Source organism: Gekko japonicus, unplaced genomic scaffold, assembly GCF_001447785.1.
Source record: "Gekko japonicus isolate JY-2015 unplaced genomic scaffold, Gekko_japonicus_V1.1 scaffold641, whole genome shotgun sequence".
Lineage (NCBI taxonomy): Eukaryota > Metazoa > Chordata > Lepidosauria > Squamata > Gekkonidae > Gekko > Gekko japonicus.
This window is the reverse complement of record NW_015177027.1, coordinates 292,926-309,285: the sequence shown is the minus strand read 5'-3', so window position 1 is coordinate 309,285 and position 16,360 is coordinate 292,926. Positions and strand designations below refer to the sequence as shown.

The following is a 16,360-nucleotide window of genomic DNA, read 5'->3' as shown; positions in this document are numbered from 1 at the left end:
CCTCCTCCTCCTCCTCCTTCTTCTTCTTCTTCTTCTTCTTCTTCTTCTTCTCAGCACTAACTTTCAAGGAATGGAAAGGTTCCAGTACAGACGGATATAAAACTATGCAGAGATACTGCACCCAAAACTAAATTCTAAGGGAAGTGTCAGCATCTGAAAGGCGGAGGGTGAAAACAGATCAACCAGCATCATAATAGCCCTGTATAAATCTATGGTGCAGCCTCATTTGGAATACTGTGTGTACACTTCTGGTCAGCGGACCTCCAAAAAGATATTATAGCACTGGAAAAGGTGCAGAAAAGGGCAACTAAAATTATTAAGGGAATGGGATGCCTTCCCTAGAAATAAAGGCTAAGGAGGTTAGGGCGCTAGCTGGGAGAAATGAAGACTGAAGGGTGACATGATAAGAGTTTTACAAAATTATGCATCGGATTGAGAAGGTAGTGAAAGAAGTACTTTTTTCCCTTTCTCACAATACAAGAACCCGTGGGCACTCAATGAAATTAATGAGCAGTAGGCTTAGAACAGATAAAAGGAAGTACTTCTTCACCCAAAGAGTAATTAACATGTGGAATTCAGACAAACTGAAGGCGGCTGTGTCTCCTGGGATCTCCCAGGGAGGCGGCTCACATACCAGCAGTTAGAGAGGGGGTGCGAATGTCTACGCCCCCCCAGGGACCCTTGCAAAGGGTCTCCAGTCAAGGAGTGCTGAGGGTCGCTTCTTTCCCGGCATATTGTCAGGAAATTGAGGCGTCCCTTTGCTCCGACGGTCTCTCTGCTGTGTTCTAGCAAGGACTAATCTACACACACTCCATCAAGCGAGAGGAAGTCGAGCAGCAAATAAGCATATCTGTCAGCGAGATCTACTTGATCTACATATGAAGAGTGAGTAAAGTTGAAACAAAACAACAAAGTGAAAGCCCCCCGGGGAAAAGCGAGGGTGGAGAGGGGACTAATTTCGTTGTAGTTTTTAGTAAATGCAAAGAAAAAATCCCCTACGGGGGGCCATAAAAACATGTGGAATTCACTGCCGCAGGAGGTGGTGGTGGCTACAGGCACAGACAGCTTCAAGAGGGGATTGGATAGACATATGGAGCAGATGTCTGTCAGTGGCTATTAGCCACAAGGTATGGATGGAACACTCTGTTTGGTTTAGTGGTTAGGAGCACGGACTCTAATCTTGGAGAACCAGGTTTTATTCCCCATGCCTCCACATGCAGCTGCTGGTGTGACCTTGGGTCAGTCAAAAGTTCTTTCAGAGCTGTTTTCTCAGGAGGAACTCTTCTACTTTTCCTCCTTCTCCTTCTCTTCATGAGCCAGAGCCCTCTTGGCCATGATTTCATTTCATGCTGCTTTGTAGTTTCCTTTACTAATGGTACCTAGGCTCTCATTTTAAAATGTCAGAAGGACCCTGATCGATCTGACGATGATTCCATCTAATCCAGCATCCTGATTCCAACCATGTTTCTATGGGCTCCACATACCAGGCTGCCCTCCATTGGTATTCAGAGGTATGCTGCCACCAGACATCAACCATGCAACCCTAAGCAGATTTACACCCTTGTAAGACCACTTAAGTCAATAGGCTAAACGCTATTCAGATTGCCAAATAAGATTACGATTCCATTTAGCGATCATCAGCAAGAGCTGCTGATAGACCTCTTCTCCATGTTTGTTTGTTTGTTTAAACCAACTAAGCGAGTGACCATTGCCACATCTTGGGGCAGCCAATTCCGGAAGAATTGTGCAAAGAGGTATTTTCCTGTATCTGTGCATAAACACCAGTGAGTTTCACTAGAAAAGAGCAAGAGCCCAGTAGCACCTTAAAGGCTAATAAAATATGTGGCAGGTTTGCGCTTTCGGGAGTCACTGCTCACTTCTTCAGATACAGCTAGAATGGGTGTCCATCAGTCCTATTTATTGGGAAGTGGAGTGATTTCAGATGCCGAATGCCATTAGCAGGCAAATGACAATAGCAGATGAATAACAATAGCAGGTGTGATTGGATTGGGTGCGATATGCAGAGGGGGAAATAGGCAGTATATAGTGGTGTACAGTGAGTTTCACTGTACATCCCTGTGTTCTAGTACATCTTCCTTTAGTTCGACTTCCATTTAAGGAGGAAAGGTTGGTGGTTAGAAAAGAAGCAGGGTTGCCTCCAGATTTCAGAAGAGGGTGAGATCTACCAGGTTAGAGCAGGAACGTCTGAGAACTCAGATGCATTCTAAAACAATCTGAGGTTGTAAATGGGATAGCTTATCTTCCCAAAGAGCATGGGGGGTTGTGAAAGGAAGTTGTGTAAAGTCTACCCAGCGTGTGCCTAGCAAAGAACATATCTGAATCTGGGTCCCACAAGCCCTTTCTGTGACCCTGAGCTGTCAGTAAGAGTTCTCCTCTGTCAACAAGCATGGCCTGCTCTTACTCAAGGGCCTGTTTTTACAGCAGGTCTCCTGTCCTTGCCAAAGACAGAGAAACTGACTCACTCATTCAAAATAAGGAAGTTGTGGTCTCATCTGAGCCCACATTGTCGGGTGATTTCTGAACTGTTCTTTCAGGATGTATGAAGTCTTATGCATGGATCTAGGGAGCACATTCCAATCTGGAACTTCTGCTTCGAGGAGCAATCTGGGAGAATTAAAGGTTTGGAACAAGCCTTTCTAGAGGTGGACGTGAGCTGTGACATTGAAGGGATAGGAATATTTCTGGCGACGTCATGGCAAATGTGCAACAAGTTCTCGAGCCAGGAGATTCCCAACCCGGGTATGACTACCAAACCTGACCTGGATAGCCTTATCTTGTCCGATCTTAGAAGCTAAGCATGGTTGGCCCTGGTTAGTATTTGGATGGGAGACCAACAAGGGAGTCGAGGATTGCTATGCAATGGCAGGCAATGGCCAACCACCCCCGAGCAACTCTTCCCTTGAAATACTTATGAGATCACCATAAGTTGGTTGTGACTTGACAGTGCTTTCTACTACTACACTATGGCCATCTCCAAAACTTTTTTTTGTACACAAGTTTACTAACTTCTGACAGGCTTAGGGTGTGGTATACTGTGTAAGAGCTGAAATTTAAAGTTGGTCCAAAATGCTCAAGCAAATTCGCTGGATTCAAATTTCCTTGCAAAGATTTCAGATGTGTAGTGTTCCAAAGGGAGGGAAGGTGGCGTGGCCTAGCCCAATCTTATCAGTTCTCAGAAGCTCAGGATCCAGTCTCTAAAGGTCACTCTTTCATCCTCTCAAGCCTATACAAACAATACGCAGTCTAGACAACCTAATAAAAATATATATTCTCTGTCGACCCCATTTGTGCACTTTTTCCGCTCCGCTCAGGATGTAAGAGTGTTCCTCTTCACAAGCCCTGTTCAGTCATTAACATTTTGGTGCTTGAATCTTGTGTGATGAATGTGCACACAGCCTGCAGTTCCCTTAACATGGACAGTCAACATAGGTATCTTGTGTACTTTCAGCTTTAGTATGTGCATACCCTCAAGAATCTGTGTTTATAATAGTATGTACCATTGGATATTGACAAACTCCTGAGATCTGCGAAGGCCACTACTTGTGCCCTGGATCTTTGCCCATTTGGCTGCTAAAGTCACGTGAGGAGTGCCAGCATTCTCTCTAAGCTGAGTTAGTGTGAGCTAGTTCACAGTTTTTTCACCTCCAGCTCACACATTTTTGTCTTAGGAGGTGTAATGTATCCAGTTCTGACTGTGTGGCCGACTGGGGCTCCACGTGGTCAAGTGAAACCTTTCAAGCTTTGTTCCAGGAAACAATGGACTAAGCGGATCCTAGCCTGCACCTATCTGAGGGCTAGGTTCCTGGCTGAGAGCCTATGGAACTCTCAGCCACTGTAAATAACTTATTGTGGTGTGGGGTGTGTTTTGGGTGGTGGTTTCACGGGGGATATAAGCTGGCCTGCGAGCCGGCTAAAGTTGTCTTGTTCCACACAAATAAAAGTACGTAAGCTGAAATCACTCGTCTGCGTACTTTTCAGGAAGGATGGCTCCAGAGCAAACTCATTTATGCAGTAGCCAAATCGCTCGCTCACGCCATTAATGCTAGTAGCTCACAAAGTAGAATTTTTGCTCACAAGACTCCACGGGTTAGAGGGAGCACTGGTGAGGACCACATCGACAAACCCTTAGTAGCTGTTTTAAAGCAATCATTAACCCAGGACTCCTTCCCTCAGCAAGACAAAGAGGCAGTTATCCATCCATTACTAACTCCCCTTCCCCCAATCCTACAGAAAAATGATGTAGCCGATTATCACTGTGTCTCTGACCTGCCTTTCCTAGGCCAAGTAATTGAGAAAGCAGTAGCAGACCGACTCCAGGTCTTCTTGCTTAATCCATCTGCTCTGGACCCTCTTCAAAGTGGTTTCAGACTGGGCTGTGGAACAGAGACGGCTCTCCTGGCTTTAGTGGATAACCCCCATCTAAATGAAGACAAAGGTCCGGCCTCCATCTTGTTGAGGCACCTGGAGCAGGCCCATATCCAGCCCTTTTTTTTATTTGCCTGCAAGTAACAACACTAGCAAACAGCCACTCTGGCTGTTCGAGACCACCGCGGTCGGGGTGAGCTCCTGGCCCTAGTCCCAGCTCCCGCCCACCCAGCGGCTCGAAAGTGTACTCACGAGTAGACAAATGGGTACCTGCCATAGGTGGCAGGGGCACCCACCTCCTGATGGGGTGTGCCAGGAGTGCGGTGGCGGCAGAAACAGCGGCGGCGGAGTGATGGCGGTAGCAGAGACGGGCTGAGAACGTGGCGACGACGGTTGGAGGCGGAGCTGTGATGACGCGACGACGCAAGGACGCAGCACGGTGGAGCCTGACGGACGTTAGCCGAGCTGCAGTCAGAGCACCCGCGCGCCAAACAGTGGATCTGCTTTGCTTCCACTCGTATATTTGTAAAGAAAGAAGACATTACAAAAATGCGTAAGTCTTCAGTGTTTCTTCTTGCCCCGGTTCCGGGATCCCGGGACTTGCCCCCCACACCCCCGGGACCTCAATGACCATGAACTCACCCAGCAGACCTGCAGACCGGGGAGACCCCACAGCACCGAGCCCCGTCAGTGCAGCCAAGGCACAACTGTCTGACCTCGCCTGACCGCGAAGCGAGGAGTCTCTGGGAGCAGCAGGAGAGACCGACGGCACCCAGGAGAGGCTGATGACGGACCCACGCCCACACGAGACCCCACACACCGGCTCCAACCACACCGAGGCCATGGGGAAGGCATCGAAGTTTATCATGGGGGGCAGGGCTGGGAGGAATGAGAGGGAGGCGGGAACAGGAGACGGTGCTGGGAGGGGGAGCTGGGTATAAAGGAGAGGGAAGCGATGGGGGCCGGGAGGAAGTATGTGGTCGGAACGACTTGATGCAGAGAGAGAGAGAGAGAGAGAGAAGGAGTCCAGGAAGGAGGCTGAGAGGCTGGGGAACCGAAGCACGGCGGTAGAGGGACTTACGGAGTGCCATTCAACTCTGTCCCCTACCCATCTGAGGCCCCAACGCTTCCCCTCTTCTTTATAAGCCTCGTCTTCCAGAGCCGTCAGACCTCCCCCGTCTTGAGTCGTCACGGCCACGGGAGGGTCCGCCCCCAAAGCCCAGGTCGGGCTTGACACTTCTCCTCCAGAGAAGCCCTCCCCTCTGCAAGTACTGCTATCTTTGGGGTGGAGTGGCGACCTGAAAATTCAGCGAGAGTTCGATAAATGGGATTCAGCCACGGAGGGACTGAAGCAGCTGCTCTCTCACTGTGACGTTTCCTGCAGTGTCAAGTTTCCCCCTGCCTGCTCTTCTATTCATCCACGGATCTCCCTGATTTCTGCAGATGATTTCTCCCTCCCAGGTGCTACAATACAGGTTCTCCCCTCTTGGTGCATGGCATCCAAATACTCTGTTTCCAGGGATTCCCATGCTGCGCCGGAAGAGGGGGGAAACTGCGTTTTTGCGCCTGGGAGGAAGAAATCATCTGGGGAAATGGCAAGGGTGTAGACTTTCCAATTTCCCGGGGGGGGGGGCTGGGGCTGGGCCAGAGGCATTGCTTTGCTAGGAGCAAGGGTGGCTCCCGGGTGAGGCTGAGCACCTTCCTGAAAATTTCGGCAGGGGCTGACGCCCTGCCGCCCCCACGAAGATTACGCCTATGGAAACGAGGGAAATCCACAGATGAATAGAAGAGCAGGCAGGGGGAAATTTGACACTGCGGAAAACTCTCTCCCTCTGAACAAGCTGGGAATAAGCTGCCTGCTGCAGAAGTATGTGGTCACCCCAAGATGAGAGTTGCCCGTTTCCAAGCGGAGGCGATGGAGATCCATTCTCCTTGAGAAAATGGCAGCTTTGGAGGGCAGACCACGGCAATAAGACTCCACTGAAGTCCCACCCTTCCCCGAACTCCATGCTCCCGAGGCTCCTCCCCCAACTATCCAGGAATGTCTCAACCTGGAGCTGGCAACTGTGACGGGGGGCAGTTTTCAAGTATGGGCAATGAGGTCTTCTGAGCATACAGTTGCTTGTATTTGGCTTCTTTGGGTCACCCGTGGTGCCCAGCTGACCTTTCAAGGACACTTTGCCACCATTTCTGCTAATCTTCATTGCAACAAAAACTCATTTAATCCAATCTGCTTCATTACCAGTGGACTGGAAAGTTGCAAAGCGTGGTGGTGGTGGTGGTGACAGTGGGAATAGAACCAGGAAAATTGCAGGCTACGTGGCCTGATGTTTGCTATTCACACAAGTTCCCAACCATGGATCATGAACCTGCAAAGCAGAGCAGGGTTACCTTCACAGTCAAACTCTAGTCCCTAGGCCAAAATACATGATAACGCCCAACACGCACTGGGTCAATTTCCCCTAGGCCTCCAGGTGGGACCTGGGGATATCCTGGACTTTCAGGTCCTCTCCAGACTATGGAGATCAGTTCCCTTGGAGAAAATGGATGCTTTGGAGGGTGGAATCAATGGCATTGTACCCCACTGAGGTCCCTGTCCTCTCCAGACTCCATCCCGAAATCTCTGAGAGTTTCCCAACCTGGATCTTACATCTCTGCCACCCCCATTCCATGCCAGTAACCAAGGGGGACCTGGTGACCCTCTTTAGAGCACCCGGCAGCTTCAGAGGGTGGATCCTATGGAATCACATACCCACTGAGCTCCCTCCACCACTTCAGCATCCACAAGATGCTGCCTCCAAATCTCCATGAATTTCCGCAAGCTGGAGTTGGCAACCCTAATTTACCTCCCCCTAAGATCTGCCTGCATATTTGGAAGTAAAGCAAAGACACCGTTAAGTCACCTGTTGTGTCTCACCCAAAGGAAATTAAAAGTTGCCACCTTGTTCCTGGAAATCATGATTTCCAGTGAAAGTGAAGAGGTTCTTAAAACTCAAAACTTCTGAGAAAAAAGGAACTTGCGTAATATTTGCAGAAGATCTATTTTCAGTGTGGTTGGTGTAGTCTCCCCCCTCTTATTACTTTTGATTCAGACATCTGAAAATTGAGAGGGGAACCATTTCTAAGCAAGTAGTTTGAATCTACCAGTTGAGTGGGGCATATTCTGAGAGACCGGAGGAGAGGAGAAGAAGTACTTGGGACTCGACTGACCCAGATACTGTTCATGACTGTAGAAGGTGAGATGGGGAAGGATGGGTATTGGGACTTCAAGGTTCTGGGCTGTGTGAAGTCTGCTGGCAAGGACTTTGAATGGCCAGATGTACAGCTGCCTTGGAGTTCATCTCTCAAACAGAGAAGTTAAAGTCAGACTGTAAAGGTCTGGATCCCTAGCTGTATTGGGGCAAGCAAATAGCTGCCGTGCAATTTATTCTCCTCTTTGTGACAGAGGAGAGAGGAAAAGAGGACAGAGAGAACCAGAAAATGATGGGGAAGGAAGAAGTTGGAACAGGCCCTGCTAGCTTGGTGGTCGAAAGTAGGGATGGGCACCAACAGCAAAAATGCATTTCAGTTTGGTTTGTGGTTCATGACTGAACCACAAAACAAGCTATGAACCAAAGCAAACTGGGAGGTTCACTTGAAGCAAACTGGTTTGTGGCCCCCAGCAAAACCTGTTAATTTGCTGTTCAACATCTGCCTTATATGTATGGACTTGTAAATTCTATTTCATTGTACCTGAGGAAGTGTGCGTGCACACGAAAGCTCATACCTAGGACTTCCGGTACGGCGTTGAAACGGGCGGGCGCGTCGCGCTTCGCCGCGGCCCTCCGCGGCTCCTAGGAGCCCCCTGGTTCTCTGGGTGGGCTTCTCCTGACCCTCCTGGAGGGCGGGTTGGCAGCAGAGGGCTTGTGGCAGCCCCACCCCGAATTCGGCAATCGGGGGGGTGTCCGCCATTGCCCTGAAGCGGGACTGCGGAATGGCGGAGGCACGGTTCGCCGTGCTTCCACAACAACAACCATCCGGACTTTTAATGTGGTGGATTATTTTTTCTATTTTGAACATTGTTTTTCCGTATCACATGGTGGATATTGGCTGGTGAGCACTACTTATGAAACGGAACGTTACCATCTCTTTTGCGGACCTCCCCCATTGGTGAAAGAAAAACAGCCGGAGCAGGTACAAGGGAATTGAGAGAGAAAAGTGTTGAGGCGGTAAGAGTCAAATCTGTCTGGAAATAATATGTTCTTTGCAAGGCAAAAACGATAAAAATAATAGAAGTATTTGCTTTAGAAACGTTAAGGAATGCATTTTCCATAAAAAGTACTTCCACAGATTGGTAAACTGAGCGAGAAAATGGTGGCAGCGTCTATCTGTGAGAAAGTAATTTTGAAAGTTAAAGAGGAACTCAGGTCGGAACAATTTCAAGAAAGTTTGAGAGAAGAACTAGGCAAAGCATTGCAATTGCTATGGGATAAGGCTTTTAGAAATTCCCAATCTTTTTGTGAAGAGGGCAAAGATAATGAAGAGCCAACCCAAGGGACAATTCAAGGGACACAAATCCAAATTGGCTCACAGGAGTCTGTACAGATAGAAGAGCAGCAAGAAACGCAGCTCAATTTGCAGCATTTACAGACAGAAGGAGGGTTAAAAGAAGCAGTTCTGTCAAAAGGGATTTTGGAAAGTGGAGAAAAGCAAAAAAGAAAAGGGACAAAAAAACGGCGGTTTAAACCTTCTTGGAGGAAAAAGATTGCACCAAAGAGGGGAAAAACAAAGAAAAACATAAAGAAATTTGGAGATATCGGCACCAATCAACTGAATGAGGACGTAAACATATATGGAAGAGACTCCTCTGTGATTATGCTAAAGGAGTATAAAAACCCACGGCATTTGCTAGAAAACGGTGAAAATCAACTCAAAAAGGAACTATTGAGAACAATAACAGGCAGGAAGTTCATGGAAAATAAGTTGGGTTAATTGCAGATGGAATTGTTATTACTATGAGCAGCAGAAATATCTGTTTGAAGCGGACTGTTTAACGAAATGGTATTATCCTGTAACTAAATAAATTTTGATGATAGTGTGACCAGCAGTAGTATCTGTTTGAAGTGGATTGCTTAAGGGAATGGTATTATCTGGTAACTTAATAAATTGAGTGGGCTGATAAATTTGAATAAATATGAATAAGAATGAGTTTGACAGGATGAAATTAAGTAACTGACTAAACTATAAATGTGTTAGTTGATGGAAAATATAATTATATAATTTAAAATTAGTTTTTTTCCCCTTAAGCCAGACTGAATGGTAAATAACTGATTTGGGAGATTAATTTTCTGAATGAATTATAATTAGACTTGAAGATATTAAATGTACAAGTTATCTGCAAATTAGGAGCCTAAAATTTTAAGTTAAAATGGTCTAGATTAGACATTAGAATTGTTTTCTTAAGTAGACTGGGTAAGCAAATGGGGTTAGTTGAAAGTTAAATTACCAGTGTTGAGTACCATAAGGGGAGTAGGAGAAAGATGGGATATGGCATGATAGGATGAAATTCACCAGATGATTAAGCTGTAATTGTGACAATGGAAGTAAAAATTGACTTGGGTGATTATGAAGGGTATATAATTAAAATTGGGTTATACTATATGTGTAAACTATCTGTGGATAGAATGATATGGTAGTAATGGTTGGAAAGGTGTTGTAAGTTTACATGAATTTATCAAATGCCGAAGAGATGAATCTGTATTTCCAGTACGTATTTCCCTTAAATCCAGACTGAATGGATTTAAATGAGTAGATGATAAATTGCTGGATGAAAGGTAATTAAGAATCTGAGCTAAATAATATGTAATGGTTAACAGGGAATCTTAAGGATTAGAAATTTGCACTTAAACCAAAACAGATCCAATGTGATATGGGAAGAATCAGAGGTGGTATGGTGGTATGGTGTGAGTGGGTGGGGCTGTCTGTTTGTGTTTTTTGTTTGATGTCATTGTTTAGGTGTGTATACTTGTACCCCACTGACAACAATCCGTGTGGATGTCTGTCTTGTTAAATTGTTGAAAATTAATAAAAAAAATAATTAAAAAAAACAAACGAAAGCTCATACCTTGAACAAAAGTTTGTTGGTCTTAAAGGATTCAAGCTTTGTTCCGATGCTCTTGATGTCATTTGACGGTATACATCAAGAGGAATCTGGTGATGGTGGAAACGTGCTGTCAAGTTGCAGCTGACTTATGGCAAGCCCTCTTAGGGCTTTCAAGGCAAGAGATTCTCAGAGGTGGTTTGCCATTGCCTGCCTCTGCGTAGCAACCCTGGATTCCCTTGGTGGTCTCCAGGGGGCTTTTGGGGCCGGAGCGTTCCGGAGCGCCGCTCCAGGAGCCCAGAAGCTAGCAAAATGATGGCGGCAGCAAATTCCTCCCAGAGCTTCCCATGCTGTGGCGCATTGCTGCAGCCCCAGGGAGGCCCAAGGATGCCCGTTGTCGTGTTTCTGGGGCCTGCGCCAGCGCGCTGCAGCCCCGGGGAGGCCTGAGGAGGCCTGTGGCCGCATTCCTGGGGCCCGCACTGGAGCGCTGTGGCCCCAGGGAGGCTCAAGGAGGCCTGTTGCCATCTTTCCTGGGCCCGCACCAGAGTGCTGTGGCCCCATGGAGGCCTGAAGATCCCCGTCGTGCTTTGCTGGGCCCCACGCTGGAGCGCTGCAGCCCCGGGGAGATCGGAGGAGGTCCGTTGCCACCTCCCCGGGCCAATGAAAGAGCGCTGTAGCCCAGAGGAGGCCAGAGCACTGCGGCCTGGGGGAGACCGAAAGACGCTCCCCGCTGCCTCCCCGGGCCAGCACCGGAGGTGGGTAAGTGAGGGATCTGGGGTGGTGGTGGCAGCGGAGGCTTGATTGGCGGAGTGGGGGTGGTGGGAGAGCCTCCCCCTCCCCCATCTCTTTGTCCTCTTTCTTTCCCTCCTTTCCTTCCCCTTCCTTTTCTTTCCCTCCTTTTCTTTCTCTCTTTCTTTCCCTCCTTTCTTTCCCTCCTTTCATTCTCTCCGTTTCCTCTTTCCCCCCTTCTTCCCTTCTCTCTCTTTCTTTCCCTCCTTCTTTCCTTCTCTTTCTTTTCCTCTTTCCTTTCTTTGTTCCTTCTCTCTACCCTCTCTCTCTCTCTCTTTCCTTCCCTCTTTCCTCCTTCTGCGGCCCAACTTTAGTGAGAAAGGGTTTAAAGTTTAAACCCCTTCTCTCTTTGCTTCCTCCCCCACCCCCCGGGGAAGGGAAGGGGAGGCATTTGAAGATGCCTTCCCCCCCTTTTGCTTCCCCTTCTGACATCTCTTCCGGTGATGTCAGGGGGCTTGCATATGCTAATGAGCTATTATGCTAATAGCCTAGTAGCTAATTAGCGTACCATATGCTAATGAGCTCCTGCAGCTCTTTGTCTATGAAAAGACCCCTGGTGGTCTCCCATCCAAGTCCTAGCTGGGGCTGACCCTGCTTAGCTTCTGAAATCCGATGAGATCAGGATAGCTTGGGCTATGCAAATGGAAGTCTAGTGAACGGAGGCGTCTAGTGGCAAAGACTACCGAAATGTATTCCCTCAGAAGGCTTTTGTGAATCAGAGCTCACTTCCTGATATGCAAGAAATTCAGGGGTCATTTCGTGCAGGAGCGCACAGGAGCGGAGCTCCGGCAGTAAGAAGCTCAGGGGGAGAGACTTCCAGTACGGCGCATTTATGGGCGGGTGGGAGCATGCTGAGCTCCGTCCCCGCCCGCACCACTTTTGCCTCGTCCGAACCCCCTGCTTGTCAGGGGAGCCCGGCCAGCGACCCGGTGGTGGGAGCTGGAGTAGGGGGCATTCGTTCTGGCCCCCCTGCCTTCGGAAATTTTGGGTATATTTTTTGTTACCTACTATGTATATATGTAAAATTTAGATGTATAATGGCAAAACTCAATAAAAATATATTTTTAAAAAAAGAAGAAGAAGCTCAGGGGGTGGGCACATGCAACAAGCCATGCCCCCACTCCCAGCAGCCCTCAGTTGGGTCATGAGGAGCAAGAAGTAGCCAGGTAAGTTGCAGATCCCCCCCTCCTGGCCCGCCTTCAGGTACAAGCTCTCCCTTCTCTATGAGAGCAGATCTGCATGTCCCCCCCCCCATAGCTAGCAATCCAAAACAGTCCAGTGGAGCCTGAGCGGTGGGTTTTGCCATCTGACATACGTCCGGTGATGTCAAGGGGTGTGGCATATGCGAATAAGTTATGTTAATAAGTTATGCTAATGAGCTCCTGCACCTCTTTTTCTACGAAATGACCCCTGAAGAAATTTCACATTCATTCGTCAGGTACGCTCATAGTTCAAGCTTCAAACAGCAGAGAAGTGGCAGGGCGGGGGTGGGGGTGGGAGAGACATGAGTTGTTGGGTTTTTTAGAGGTATGTAGACATAATTGTTATACAGTTAGGATTGTCCCCGGTGAGTGCCATTTTGTCTTATCAGGGAGGAGGATCGAGACCAGCACAGAGATTTTACTGGCTTAGACAGGGCAGCCAACCTTCAGTGGGATGCCAAACAACAATAAACTGTGCTCAGCAAAAAAAAAGTACGAATTCTGAACAATTATATCAAAATATAAGATAGAGGACTCAGTCCAATACAATCCAAATTCTGTGATGAGTCTAAATATGGAAAGTCATGTTGGACATTCAAAGGACACTGACGGTTTAAGAAAACCGGGACCACGCCCAATCTCTTACCAGCTCATACACAAGAACTCCAGTAGCACAGAACACAATCTTTGAAATTTAAATAGCCCGGGCACATTCAGAAGAATTTTCTGAGTTTGATTTGAGCTTACAGCAACCTTGCAAAAGGAAAACATGTGTTGGTGAAATTTTCCCCTTTGGAGCAGAAGACTTAAGAACATAAGAGAAGCCAATGTTGGATCAGGCCAATGGCCCATCCATTCCAACGCTCTGTGTCACACAGTGGCCAAAAATACCAGGTGCCATCAGGAAGTTCACCAGTGGGGCCAGGACACTAGAAGCCCTCCCACTGTTGCCCCCCCCCCAAGCACCAAGAATACAGAGCATCACTTGCCCCAGACCGAGAGCTCCTATCTATACCTTGTGGCTAATAGCCACTGATGGACCTCTGCTCCAGATGTTTATCCAATTCCCTTCTCAAGCCATCCATGCTTGTAGCCGCCGCCACCTCCTGTGGCAGTGAATTCCATGTGTTAATCACTCTTTGGGTGAAGAAGTACTTCCTTTTATCTGTTCTAACCTGGCTGCTCAGCAATTTCATGGAGTGCCCATGAGTTCTTGTATTGTGAGAAAGGGAAAAAAGTACTTCTTTCTCCATCTGCTCTGTCCCATGCATAATCTTGTAAACCTCTATCATGTAACCCCTTGGTCATCATTTCTCCAAGCTAAAGAGCCCCAAGTCCTTTAACCTTTCCTCATAGGGAAATGTAATGCCTACTATATCATAGCCCCTAGTCTGTATCAGAAGCTCAAGATTTTCCTTCTTATTGTCCCAACCTGAAGCCCTGCACCTTCAGCTCCCTCTGACCTGGCTTTCCCAGGTCTGTATACTTGTACTGGATAGACAAAAATATACAGAATTATTCAAAATGATACAACAAAGAGTAAGACTGAAGCTAGATGTACAAGACTACGAAACAATCAAGAAGCTGAACTCTGATTTCATGAAAAAGATTGGCTCGTGACTTCAACTTCAAAAAGTTAAACTTCAGTGTGGCGCTGGTCTAGTACAAATCCAGTCATCAAATGGTAGCTGACATTCAACTTTTCTCGGGATTCTTGCAATAGTGTTTGTGATCTGCTGCATTTATATTCCAGAGGTCCGCATAGATTTTTGATTTTTTTAAAAAAAGGTTTATTAACTCTATGAGTTATTTTTGGGAATTAATAGCATGGGAGCTCGCTTGTCTATACAGACTTGTAATAATTGATGCAACATCATTCTAAGTTCCTAGTAATGTTTCTGGCAGCTATTGATAATTAAGAGTACTCTGTACATGCTCAGAAGTACTATCTCCTTATTACTTAAATCCTTAACAGATCAGTTGGAAGAAATTAAACAATCCCTGATGCAAGGGTTGTAAGTAGTGGAAGGGGCAATTCATCTTGGTTTAAAGGTCCAGGATGAGACATGTACTTTACAACAAGAAATTCAATGAATGAAAGATAAAGTTTTATTGATAGACTCATCATGAAAACAAAATAATTTGAAAGTTCGGGGGTTTGTGGAAGGCATGGAGGGAACGAGAGACATGATTGCATTCATGGGGGAATGGATTTCTGCCAAAATGGGGCTGGAAGATGGCATCATTTCCCTAATAAACAAGGCTTCTTGCTTAGGAAAAGCCAACAATCCTAACCATAAATACCCTAGAGATATTCTGGTGGCATTTGCTGACTCTAGAAAGAGTTAGGAAAGAGAATGCAACATAATACCTTAAACACACAGGAAAATACATCCTCGAACTTTGTGGAGATCTGGTATCCAGGGATTCAGTACGTAACAGAAAATGGCATCTTGCCCAATAACCCATATTATAGGGAAATGATGCACTTCTGAAAACTAATTAAGTAATGCTCAATAGTTTAGAGATTGTTTGCTAAACGAGTACTGTTCATGAATAAAGACGGTTGAGATATTGTATGTTTAATGAAAATTTATACCTGTAATCGGTTGGCACACATTGATATTGCTCCTTACTGTTATATTAGGTAAAGGTAAAGGTTCCCTTGCTTGAAAGCCAGTCGAGTCCGACTCTAGGGTTGCGGTGCTCATCTCCGTTTCAAAGCCGAAGAGCCAGCGCTGTCCGAAGACGTTTCCGTGGTCATGTGGCCGGCATGACTGAACACCAAGGCGCATGGAACGCTGTTACCTTCCCACCAAAGCGGTCCCTATTTATCTACTTGCAATTTCTTGCTTTCGAACTGCTAGGTTGGCAGGAGCTGGAACTAGAGATGGGAGCTCACTCTGTCATGCGGCAACCCGGGTCTTGAACTGCTGAACTACTGACCTTCCACAGCCTGCAGTTCAGCGTCTTAACCACTTGAGCCACCGCAGCTCCTATATTACTGTTATATTACTGTTCTATAATTGTAAACTCTATGTGTTCAAATAAATGGTTTATTAAAAATAAAAAGATAAGCAGAAAAAAGAAGTACTATCTTTTAAAACATGTTCTTATCATTGGTTTGATGTATTCTTAACAAATAACAAAGAGAAATAGTGGTAAGATATTTGTTAACCGTTTTCTTTTCTCTTTCATTTTTTAAAAAATATGTGTACAACCCCCTGAAGAAGCTTGGCGCAAAACGTATAGTGGTGTTGATATCTGAAATAAAGAATGTATTCCTTCTTTCTGTGCCATTGTTTTTTTTCTTTGTTTCTTTACGATATTTAGGCTGCAATCCTAAACATACTTACCAGGGAGCAAGCCTCTTGCCCTCAGTGGGTTTTACTTCTGAGTTAACATCATGTGGATTCACATGCATGCTGGTTAATTTTCATGCTCCCTGTTTGTTCATTGGCATGGTGCACAGTGCATAAACTTGACTGAAATACTATGTTTCCTTTAATACCCACCCAGAAATCATCTGCCTTTAATTGCTTGAGAGCCAGTTTGGTGTAGTGGTTAAGAGCACGGACTCTAATCTGGGAGAACCGGGTTTGATTCCCCACTCCTGCACATGCAGCTGCTGGTGTGACCTTGGGTCAGTCACAAGTTCTCTCAGAGCTGTTCTCTCAAGAGTAGTCCTTGAAAGAGCTCTCTTAGCTCCACCTACCTCACACAGGGTGTCTGTTGTGGGGAGGGGAAGGGAAAGAAGATTGTAAGCCGCTCTAAAACTCCTTCGGGTAGTGAAGGACGGGGTATAAATCCAATCTACTCCTCCTCCTCCTCTTCTTCTTCTTCCCTCCTCTATTCTTTTTTCCCATCCCTTCCTTAACCTCCTTTCCATCTCTCCTCAGGAAAC

General features: G+C 46.6%; 1 protein-coding gene across 1 annotated transcript in view; it reads right to left on the bottom strand.

Moving 5' to 3' along the window:
* The window catches only part of LOC107124377 (probable G-protein coupled receptor 33), a 15,828-nt gene extending 10,574 nt beyond the window's left edge, over window positions 1-5,254 (bottom strand). Inside the window, exon 1 of the mRNA XM_015427841.1 lies at window positions 5,029-5,254. Within this exon, the coding sequence (XP_015283327.1) occupies window positions 5,029-5,254 (226 nt within the window). The remainder of the gene's footprint in view (window positions 1-5,028) is intronic.
* Window positions 5,255-16,360: the final 11,106 nt, after the last annotated feature.